Consider the following 12,379-nt stretch of genomic DNA (forward strand, 5'->3'; position numbering starts at 1 on the left):
ACTGGATGCCTACGTAAAATGCGGAGTAACACTGTCACTAATTAGTGTTTGCATGAAACTTACAATGCATTCAGGATTGAAAATCTCAAGGCGCCATAGAAAAGAATAATTTACTCGATTATGCTTATTCTTCTTCGTAAAGCACTATTTACGTCTTATATCTCGTGATTGCACCTTCTATTTTGGCACCTTTACGCGTAGAATTCAAATTTAACGACTTGCGAATTACGATCGAAGAAGGCTCTTCCTTTCTGTGATTGAAAAGAGATTTTTGGAAAGCATCATACATATAAAGCCATCGGTGATATTGCTTGTTACGTAATACTGGCTTCTGGTATGCCGACGTTTATATATCACGCTTCATTACTACGTAATAAAACGTTAATGATTGTCCGTCTCTAAACGCGAAATTCTTTGTGCATAATCGAAAAATTGCTCTATCAATGCTTTACGTAGTGTCTACGATCACGATTGTAGTTTATTTAACTGAGCATGCTAAGTCCCAAGCTCCGTCACCGGAGTTCGATATATTCTTTAACTTACATGCTAACCATTTATTTACCTTAATTAATTAATTAATTATTATACTGGCTCTCTTCTTCGCGATACATACAATATATGGTGCTCTAGACTAGTTGAGCTGGCCTTAATTAAATGTATATATATAAAGAAAACAAACTGGAAAATCGAACGAGTAAAAATTGGCTAGAAACACAGAAGAGAACGGATATATGTAACGATACGTCTCATCGTGCCGAATCTGTAGGCGATCTCGATCGCACAAGCGGATCATTTCCTTTCTCATAATCGTGCCTTCGTCAAAGCCCGATAACTGATAAAACGATTATCTTTCCTCGCGATTATTCGACCCTCGTAATTCCGACATCGGCTCAATTGTCGCAGCTGTGGCCATTCTTTTCCGCAGAGATCCCGTCGGAAAGGCTTGCGAGAGACAGCACCGAGAGAATCAGCCGACCAAAATTGATCGGCGCCACGATTACTTAGCTCGCGATTAAGCGCTAAATCTAATAAACGCGATTTGTTTGCTTCGTCGATTTATTTTCTCTTTTTCCTAGTTGCTGCCTGCCCAGCCGGCCGGTCCGACCTAAAGTTCGAAACGGGCCGACACATGGTATGGCTCTTCAGGTCCCAAATGTAAGAAATATCGTCGTTTCTCGTCTAGGATTGCTCAGGATCACTAGCCGATTACCGAGGACCGTTCTCCAGCTTTCCTCTATTTCCTCCCGCAGATCGGCGTGCGCTTTCTCTCACATCGACGCAGCTCTAGGCGGTCCTCACCATCAGTGCCTCTTCATGTGGAGCGACAAGTGGTCGCTCCGCGAAAACGATCGCTGACAGAGATGGCACTTGAACGGCTTTTGGCCCGTATGTTTGCGATAGTGCCGCGTCAGCTCGTCCGATCGTGCGAATTTCCACGTGCAGCCTTCCCACGTGCACTGATATGGCTTTTCGCCTGTAACAGATAAATAATACTATGAGAATATCTTGACGATAACATAGACTAATGTCGATATTAATATGTTAATATCCTTATTATTTAAAGAAAAAAATTGTGTTTCTCGAAGCTGAATTGGTGAAAAAATTTGTCAATCACACTGGAATATTAACGTAGACATTTGTTATCCGTGTATACTTAGCATAACCAAAATCCATATCTTTAAGCATTTTACGACAACATAAATTTCATGTTTTCATATTTACATCTTCTGTTTTAGAAATACATGTACCATAAATTTTATATTCATGAATTTTGCATGTGCTGCATACTGTTAACAACATAAATAATATTGCAAGACTTATATCCTAATCTGCATTTATATAGCATGAAGAAAGTTAGACATTAAAGGTAGAAGTTAGATATATGTTTCTATTGTATAAAAACAGATTTGTATTAAACTGTAAAATGTATTAAATAATTATCGAAATGTTATGTATCGATGTATAATCGATTATGCGACAATGTACATTATAATATAGTACTTATTCGCCTTGAAACATTCTATATTTTTATTTATTACATCTGCTTTAAATCAAGATGAGATAACAATTTATAATCCACTTCAATTCAAGGAAAATGGAAGTTTTAATTTGATAATGATTCCTTTTATCAATAAAATAATACGCTTGTATCGTATTTATCATACTGATAATCATACATCCTGATCAAAATGAACAGTATAAAAATCTCTCATCGTATTCGGCTTGCCTCAGTGAACAAATTATACTCGAACCAAATATTTCGTAATACAACGAAAGTATTAAGCAAACAGAGTAAAATGTCACGTAAATACATCATCTTCACATTGATGATCGTGATGATCACATTGGTCGTTTCAATTCAAGGAGAATTAGGTAAATCTTTATTTCTTTTTCATAAATTATTTTTCTGGTAACTCTTTAATGACATCTAATACAGCATGTGAAAATAATGTCAAAATATCTGCCTTTCACAGATGCACCATTGCCCAAATGTGAAAGCGGTTTTTCTTATTATAACGGATGCAATGGCTGTCTTTGTGATTTAGCTGAATCTAAGTGGTTATGCACTACTAGATGGTGTGGTGGCATCCGTCTCATTAAGCCTCCGTGTTTATGTGAATAAACTAAATATCCAGAGATTCCAGGACTTATGCCAATCAAATAAGAATACTTTGCTTCAATGTAGAGATGTAATTGATACACTGATGTGGCTATGCTAAAGTCTAGCGTTTCAACTCTTCCATCGATAAGTCTCAATGTATAATAATATAAATTTTCAAATAATAAAAAAAGATACATATAAATTTGTTTTTTCATTCACCATATAAAAATATTTTATAAATATATATATACGTGTGTGCGTGCGTTTTTTATACGTATAATATATTGTTCAGAAATTAGTCATTTCTCTGAGATATCACATATTTTTATCTATTACACTAATTTTGGATCGATAAGTAAAGTTGTTTGCATTGAAAATAGTAATCTTGATTCCATCAGCATAATAACTTTGACATTTTTTATCAATAAAACAGCTTGTTAGAATATAATATCAGATATTATCATATCGTTAATTATGATAATGATCAAAATGCGCAAGTCACACTACGCAATACATATTTATAAAGCTATTGTCCGTTCGCCAGTCAAGAAACTTACATTAATCCTTGCATTGCATACAAAGTGTAAAAATAATTATTAAAATATCATACAAATTCACTGTTTTGATGTTGATAAAAAAAATTTTCTAACTCTATATATAAACAATTTGTTTACTTGAAACTATTAAAGAAACAAATTATTTAGAGTAAACAAATTTTTTTTTAGTGTAGTGATTCTATCCTCTATCTATAGTCTGTAAATAAGAATTAAATATTCGAAAATATTATGAATGACATATACTGATTCATTTTATTTTAACCGCGTGCAATACATGACAAATTCGGATACCTTCGAGATTCCACGTAAACTATATCAGTTCGTTGCGTATTTGAACGGTTAGGTGCTAATGAAGCATTTACATATACGTGCGATAATCTGGTGCGTCATCGCTTACGTATACATTGTTTCTAAACTCTGTTTGAACGAGCGTTTGACTTTCCAAGCGTGTCTTATAACCACTCGGCGCAGACCAGTCTACTCGTGAGAAAAAAAGATAGCACGAGTCATAAAAAGAAAACACAGTCCAGATGTCAAAGGCCACTTGATGTTACAAATGCTTTGAAGTATTTTTTGATTGATCAATTAATAAAATTCTTTCTTCCGATTGGTCAATCAAACGCTTCGAAGCATTTGTAGCGCCAAGTGAACCGTATCCCTAGTCACGCAAGAAATATGTAAACGAGGGATCCTATATAAAGACTCGTCGTACCAGGCTCCGTCAAAAAGAAGTCGACGCTTGAAGTGTTTGAATCATATGAAGTACTAAAACCATGACATCAAAATATCAAATATTTGTGATACTTATAATCATTAGCATCATCGGTTTGATTTCAGCTACGCAAGGTGAGTAACTAACGTTTCTTATGTTTACAAATATGATAAATATGATTAATCAATTATTTAAGTTATGCTCAAGCGAGATATATAGTTATGGAAATTAATAATTTCGTTTTCATCATTTTTTTTCATCATTTAATTTATATAGCGCCGGAACGAAAATGCATACCAGAAAAACAATACTTTGATGGATGCAACACTTGCTTCTGCACCTCCAAAAGCAGTATTGTCTGCACCAAAAGACTTTGCAGGAATATTATAGACTTCCATAATATGACATCCAAAATGGTAGAACTGCTTTCTCCACCTTCTGATTTCTGGCAATAATTTTTATAACCTTATAAGCTTTGAATTTATTTAATATGCAATTTAAAGAAATTGAAAATTATTAAATAATGTTGTGATTAAAGTAAGAGATATTCATTACATCAAACGATGTAAAAATAATATAAAAAAATATAAAAGCTCTAATTAGTATCCTAAAAAATGTATTTTGAAAAATTCATAAAATAAACTTGGCAAAATATAAATATGTATATTATATATTTATTATATTTGTGTAATTTTTATACATAATATAATTCGTCGTTGAGCTATGAATAAAATGCAATGTATACTCTAAGGATATTAATTTTAATTACAAAATATAAAAGTTATAAGTAATCAAATTATTTGAGGATACCAAGTGTTCCTGCAGTGGCGTTTAAGGATTAAAAATTAATTTACTGTTTAATCGATATTCGCTCTAAAATCTACTAATATTTGCGGATTCAGTGTACTTTAAATTAATGTAACTTTGTTTAAATTTTTGCCATTTTAAAAGTCAAAATCTGAAGAATAAGATTATTTAACTTAAAATCATGTAAGATTGTAAAAATGATTAATAAACAATTTTTCATAACATAACTGAAGAAAATGTTCACTGGATCCATGAATACCGATCAGAGTTACTTATATTAAAGTCATTTCGATTCTATATTCGCTATGCCATACTATGCTGTGGAAAACGATTAGATATCGTGTGACCCACGAAAGAAATAGGAACAAACAAAATTGAAAGACGGAGTAAGGAATTGCTCCAGATGTATTACGGATACGGCTCGGTCGTAAGGCGATGACGTAATCGCCATCAAGTTCATCCGCTTCGTGCAACACGAGACGAAGACGGACTGGCGAATCGAATGTTACGATCGGGCGGCTGGTTCGCAATCTCATTAAATCTGCAGCCGGTTGAACTCGGATAATAGGCCAGTCGGTTCAACGACGAAGGCGACGACGTGCTCGTCTTTCTTCAGGTCTGATCTCATGGAAAACGTCGCGATTTGATCGATATATTAGGTGTAGTAAAAAGTCATCGCGTATTTTTTAACTCAAAGTTGTATATACAATATCTTCGTCAATAATGAATGAAATTCAAATTTAAAAAAAGGGTTTTAAAGCTTGAAATCTCTACTTTTAAAAGCTTATCACATTTTTTAAGTTTATATGAGTTTGATAATTTTTACATACCAAAAACTACGAGCTGAAAAAGACGAAAAATTTTCTTCTCACTTTGTGGATTTGTAACGTGTCCAAAACGAATTTGAGAAAATTTTCGATTACCTATCGTGAAAGCTTGATACTTTCCCTACAAAATCGTTTTTTTTTAATATTCCTACGACTTTTGATTACTGAGTTATCGCGGATTAAATAAAAGAATTATTTTGACTTTAATTGCTCATAACTCCATTAAAAATTGTCGTATCGTATAATTTAAAAAAGAGATTTTTAAAGCTGAAACTTTACTTTATTAAGATATATTTATATTGTTGGTAAGAAAGTAATTGCGGTTTTTACTGATAGACGTCTTTTAAAAAAACGCGATGACTTTTTACTTAACCTAATATCTGCGTGTCTGTCCGCGAATCTCCGCGCGGTGAGGCTCGAGCTCAGCTCGAGGGTAGTCTCAGCTAGCTGCAGGGTCGTAAGTCACAGGGTCAAGACAAGGAGTGTTATTATCGTGAGGATCGGTCAGGTGAGGAGGAAAGCGGGATCGATGCTTAACCCTTAATTTGGTATTTGCCCTTGTAAATGGCCGGTGTTAAGACTCGGTCGGAACAATTATCGCGTCGTGGGGCGTGAGCCAAGTCGCGATTCCCCAACTGCGAAACGAGGTTCAGAGTTAACGCACATTTATTATTATGTGCATTAGGGACGATTAATCTTTATAAATCGGACGTTTTAATTTATTGTAGTACGAAGGGGCAAATGATCGCCCGTGAGATCATTTTAACGAGAAATTGCGCTTTCGGTATCTTCACGATGACTTCGTAGATGGAGCAAAGAATCATTTTTTGTCTAAAAAAAAGCGCGTTCTATCTTTCAACGCGATTCATTCCATTGTACTAAAATAATAGAGTAACACGCACATCGCGTATATCTCGCGAAAAATGGATTGTCGTCGTTTACAGCTGGCGTTCGCATTGTCTGTAACAACCGTAGTACCGCGGTTAGACGCAGAAAGAAAACCAGTCATCCTAGAATATTAACGTCACCTTTTTGACATCGCGAGTCTAATTACCGAATGGTAATTAACGAGGCAAGCCTGAAAGTCAGGGTAATTAGAGACGCGCGACCCAAGGGAATGGCAGGCTGTTTTCCCTGATCTCTCGATTTGCGTCGATTGGAAAGGATTGAGTTTTAGCGAGGCGCGTGGATGGTGGTCTCTCTCTTTCTATCTCTTCGCGATAGATCTAAATCGGCCGTCTTAAACGTCTCGACGCCCATCGGGCAAATATTATTCCGCAACGTGCCGAGGATATACGCGAAACGACTAATGACGTTGTGAAGGAAGGTGCCCGCGCGCTCACGATTGTTACGTAATCTTGAGTAATTAGTCCATTTACGAGCCGTATGCACGTAATATCGGCCGATGGGCAACGGATGGAGGGTCGCATTAGTTCTCCCATTATTAATGCATTTCGATCGAATTTTTCCACACGGCTCCGCGCGTTTATTACGCTGTAGATTATAACACGGTACCTACCCTCGCGTCCGACCTCCCTTTCTTCTCGATACGATTACTTAATCACGAGATTAGCCGATCGTAGCACTACTCTCACAGCGAATATGCACCGCGAAGGTAGAATGAATAAAAAAAAAAAATAAAAGAAAGATAAATTAAGGAATAAGGAACGCACGATGGAAAATACGATTATGTTAAAATATCTAAAAATTTAGATCTTCTATTCTCTCTCAAACTTTTAGACTGTGTGTGTGAATCTCACTCTAAAAAGTAAAGTCTCACTCTTAAATATTGAAAATTGAGTAACTCATTTTCAAGATTGGATCAATTTTCACTCTTTAGAATTAAATTTCACTCCAAAGAATTTAGAGAATAACTACAAATCTGAAAATAATTTTGTTGAACCATCAAAATAATTACAGAACGCTTAAGCGTTGATAAGTGCTGCAAAAAAATTTCAATATTCTAGTAGCCAGTTTGAGCGTCTTACATAATTATTTCTCATACCTGAAAATTACACACACCTGCGCGCAATACTTTACCATTTTACTTTATACATATCAGGTCCTTTTTTGTAATTTTTATTCTTATAGCGTATCTAACAAAGTGATAGATCTATTAATTTCGTAACAATATACTTTTTTATAATGCAAACGTATTACGATTCATTTGTCACGCGTGCTGGAAAATAAGCAAAGACGTTATTTAATTGTCGCATAACAGCATACCACGTCTTTTGTGGTACTTCAGGATGCAGAAACGAGTCCATTCATCTTGAGACAAATCTACCGCAGTCACGCAAAGTGTAACTTTTAAATCAGTATTGTAAGAGTAGATCTTTGCGGTTCGGAATTATCAGCAGCCATGTGGGGTAGTGCCGACTTGTTTTTTATTCAACATTACAGTTTATATTAATAATATAAATTATAATTAGTTAATTATTGTAGTTTAAAGTCAATATCCTTTTGAAGATTTCTATAATTTTTGATAAATAATCATCAGTTTTATTTAACTTTTCCCTTATGTATTCGTAATTCTCCCATTCTCCCCTACATCAAAAGCATCAAAAACATGTAATAGTATTTACCTGACACGCCGCGTGCAGTCACTTGTTATAGTACGATTCCAAGTACTGTAACAAATGTACGTTGGAATGGATGCAAAAAAGTGAGAGATTATCACTACTGTAATATACTGCAACAAGTTATCGTTGGCGTTTACTCCATGTTCGTAATAATTCCCTCACTCTTCTTTATACTATATCATATCGCAACGAGTGATGTACAAACAAGATGTTACTCAGCATATTAAGCTACACAATAATACGGACATATGCCAGTGTTTTATGTGAAACGCGTTAATTTTCTTCATAAAGAAAATTAATACTATTTATGTCGTATTGCATAATATTTATCGTACCGTGTTACAACATCGTTAAACATATAAATTAGGAGCAACTTATACATACATACAATACGTTTTTCAGATCCGCCGTTAACCATCGGTTAACGAAGCTGTACGCTTCGAGACATTTGCAGCACGAGGCATATAATTATCACATCACAGCATGTGAGAAAGTTGCTAGGACGCATGGTTGAGCGACACGATGCGTGCTGGTAATGAGGAGCGAACTAACAACTCTCTCGACTAGAACGTTAAAAAAAAAAAAGAGTATAGCGTGTCGTTCGCGGCTGTAATGTTCACGTGATGTCAGTTCGAGGCTGTAATGAGATGCTGAGGATCTCCTACGCACCTTGAAATTATACACGCCTCATATATGTTAATTCATTTCGCTTTTGGCACACAATTGAATTTGCTTCTCTCATCGGAAAATAACGTTAATCCTTTTCTTTAATGCCATAAAAATAGATATTTTTTCAAAGTAATGAAATATTAAAAATACAGGAAAAAGAAATTACAATTGCATATTATATAAATAGACGGTAAAAATGCAAGAGTTTAAAAAAGTTCATTTTTTAATACAAAATATAAATATTTCAAATTTCTAATATTTTTTTCATAATAGTAGACAGTACAAAGATTTTACTGATATAGTTTGTTTACTTTAAACATAGTAAATAATACTTAATAAATTAAGTTTTTGATAGATGCGGCGTATATACCAGAATTATTCTACACGTTCATATATTTACTAGATTTTTTAATTTATTAGATTTATTTTAAATAAAATCTCATTTTCTCTTTTTTTTTCTCTCTAAAACCGGAATTTATGGTTAGGTTGTAAAGTTGTGGATTTACTTTGCATATCCCAAACTTTTCAATTAGGGTAACTCCGGTATATACGCCGCGCCTATCAAAAACTTAATTTATTAAATATTATTTACTATGTTTGAAGTAAACGAACTATATCAGTAAAAGTATTGCATTGTCTACTATTATGAAAAAAATCTATTATTAAAAATCTGAAATATTTATATTTCGTATTAAAAAATGAACTTTTTTAAACACTTGCATTTTTGCCGTATATCCCATAGGAATGGGATATATGGCTACTCATAGGGGAGGGGATATGTACGATTCATTTATATGTACGAAAAATTTACAAATAATGCATATATAAATAAGATGTAAAATGACACATTAACTTATAAAATGCGTTTATAAAGTTTTATTAAGGAATAAGAATAATAATATTCATATACAATAATGTATATGAAGTAATAGATAATAATTACAATCTTCCCACATGTATTACAAGTGTTATGAGATACATATTTCATGTAATGCGTTTATTGCATTTAGTGCACTGAATTCAATCTGCGCACTTTGTATGCTTTGGGCATAAATCCCATCCGTAAAAATGCCGTATATCTCAAACAAGTGGGATATACGAGACAACTAAACAAAGAATACAAGAGTAAAGTACTTGTATTTTGCTACACAATATCCTTTACTATTTCACTACATATATGTATCACGAAATAACCACTAAGTCTTTTGTACGTCCTACAGTAATCATTTTATGTAGATTATAGTTTATGATGGTGCTACTTAACACAGTGACAAATCGATTCAACTCACAATAATTTCATTAATATTAACAGTAAAAAACTGAAATCGTAACACTACACTAATACAACATAAAGGCACATTACAGAGCAGTTGCGGGAAAATTACCCTCACTCTTTCTATTTTTTCTGACTTCTGCGGCATAAATCCCAGCGTGGCGTATTTGCCAGAGTTACTCTATATTAAATCATAATATAAAATATAACCACTTTAATTAATACGACAATTAATGTAATTTGTGAAATCATTCTAAGCTCGATCGCGAATAAAGCATGAAGCAAAGTACCGAGCATGAAAGTGATGCTGGCTGAATATACCGATGTTAAGATTATGGGAAATTATTTGCAGAAAAGAGAGCAACGAGAGAGATTTGCAACGACCAACGAGAACAATGCGGAGGAGCATGCTCGTCAGGAAATCGTTAACCCACCAGAGGTAATCGCAGCCTTCGGCATTAGTGCGTACGTGCATTGTTAATAACAGGGTACTCGAAGCACTACCACTCCGTAGAGAAATCCACAGAGAGGACTGCCTGCGATCATCGGTGTATCCTTCGGATACACGGAATCGATCAACCGACGTTGTCCGGCTTACGCCAAGGCTAATTCGTCTTAATTAATACACGAGATCTCACCAAACTCCTGTCTATCAAGGGTCACGCCAGTCGGCTGACATCAAGCCTATATTCCAATAGTTACGCACAGTGATTCTCAGCGGCGATCCTTTATTCTTTTCGATCAATTAAATATTTTTGTTCTAACACATTATGAAAAAACTTGTAGTAATTCGATTGTAGCATAACAGTAATTATAAATAGACTAGTTTCTAAATAAAACGGAACTAATACACGGAAAAAATGATGCTGTAACGATTAATAGCATTAGCAAAAGTAATAATGCCGGCCATTTAACGTTCTCCAATCTCATTTATAGCCACCGCAATTAAGTAATATGTAATTACCACTAGAAAATACAAACTTACAGTCAATGGCAATTGAAACACAACTTGTGTCGCTATGTGCATAAAAGTGTGTAGTAATTTTACAATTGGAAAGTACTCCAAAATAATATGCCTTAAATGCATTAAAAAAATGTCGAATAAATGTCCCTATAAATGTGAATTTAACACCCATGCGGTGTATATATATGTAATTCTCACCATGTTGGTTTTTTAAAATTAAGGTTAACATAATGTGGATTTAAAACCCCTAGTGTTTATATCAACACCATCATGGTGTGAATTTAACACTAACAAGTGCGTGAATTTAAAACTCATGGTGTAGTAAATCCACATCATATTAATGTTAATTTAATACCAACACAGTGAGAATGATATAGACACCGCTATTTTTTAAAGTGTATAATACAATTGTGACAAGCAGTCAATATGTAATTGATAAATAAAGTATATAATAATTGTAAGGAGCTTAATAAAATTTACTTGTGTTATAATTTATTATTTATTATTAGTTGAGATTTAAACAATAGTAAATAGAATGTGCTATTAGTAATTTCCTGAATGCAGAATTTGTTGTTCAAGCGTTTCCCACGCTTGCGCGGTAACCGCTTATATATATAAAGTTAATTATTATATAAATGAACTTAAATTTATATCGCTCTCATTTAATTATACCTTGTTAAAAATTCTTCCGAGTCAATCAAAATCATGGCTCACGGAAAACTCTGACATATCAAATAACGATGTATTTAAAAGAAGCGTGGCAAGCATTTCTTAATTCACGCGGAATCATCCTCAGCCGAGGGAAATGCGATAATTAGAGATACCTGTAGATACACATGTTGCTATGCGATTTCTCACAACTAGATAAGGAATTTTATGTGTACGCTAATGGGCGTAGGAAACATCTCTCACCATATAATCGTGCAAGGGCGATTTACCGTGGGCTCATAATGAGCTATGATTCTCTACCTGTAATGCAGCTCTCGTTACACGCAACAACGTGCGTCGTGCACGCTGCTATATTCGTCGATATTAAAAGTAATATTAAGTTCTTATTATTCCGTTACGTCGTCAATGAGGCGCGTAATACGAACAACATTCAGTTACGACTATCGCTGAAGCAATTAATATTGCTGATAATATATTTTGCCCTTTAATCCGCTGTTATCGAAAAAAGTCGTATATGTCATAATTAAAAATCCATAATCATTAATTTAACAGAATATATCGTTCTCTTATTTCAAAAGAAACCGATATATTGTACCACATTCCTGCGCAACTTAAAAACTATAATTTTCGATTTTATTACTATGAATCAGTTAGGTAAAGATTACCTATTCTATCAATCATTAAAAATAAACTAACTTAACACAATTCACAAACCGT

At 34.0% G+C, this 12,379-nt stretch overlaps 2 protein-coding genes across 2 annotated transcripts in view; one reads left to right on the top strand and one right to left on the bottom strand.

The window, feature by feature from the left end:
* Positions 1 to 596: 596 nt before the first annotated feature.
* The window catches only part of LOC108748946 (Krueppel-like factor 8), a 24,361-nt gene continuing 12,578 nt past the window's right edge, over positions 597 to 12,379 (bottom strand). Inside the window, exon 4 of the mRNA XM_018487388.1 lies at positions 597 to 1,474. Coding sequence (XP_018342890.1) covers positions 1,302 to 1,474 — 173 coding nt within the window. The 3' untranslated portion in view covers positions 597 to 1,301. The remainder of the gene's footprint in view (positions 1,475 to 12,379) is intronic.
* On the top strand, positions 2,226 to 2,658 carry LOC108749237. Its single transcript, XM_018487805.1, has 2 exons — positions 2,226 to 2,373; positions 2,475 to 2,658. The coding sequence occupies exons 1-2, from the start codon at positions 2,298 to 2,300 to the stop codon at positions 2,621 to 2,623; spliced, it is 225 nt and encodes a 74-aa protein (XP_018343307.1). The 5' UTR covers positions 2,226 to 2,297; the 3' UTR covers positions 2,624 to 2,658.

The sequence above is a fragment of the Trachymyrmex septentrionalis genome, unplaced genomic scaffold, assembly GCF_001594115.1.
Source record: "Trachymyrmex septentrionalis isolate Tsep2-gDNA-1 unplaced genomic scaffold, Tsep1.0 scaffold11, whole genome shotgun sequence".
NCBI classification, from domain to species: Eukaryota; Metazoa; Arthropoda; class Insecta; order Hymenoptera; family Formicidae; genus Trachymyrmex; species Trachymyrmex septentrionalis.

Excerpts from the sequence above, each read along its gene's own strand:
- LOC108749237 (XM_018487805.1), top strand. The coding sequence starts at position 2,298 with ATGTCACGTAAATACATCATCTTCACATTGATGATCGTGATGATCACA. Across the intron at positions 2,374-2,474 it reads TTCAATTCAAGGAGAATTAG|ATGCACCATTGCCCAAATGT; the intron begins GTAAATCTTTAT and ends TGCCTTTCACAG.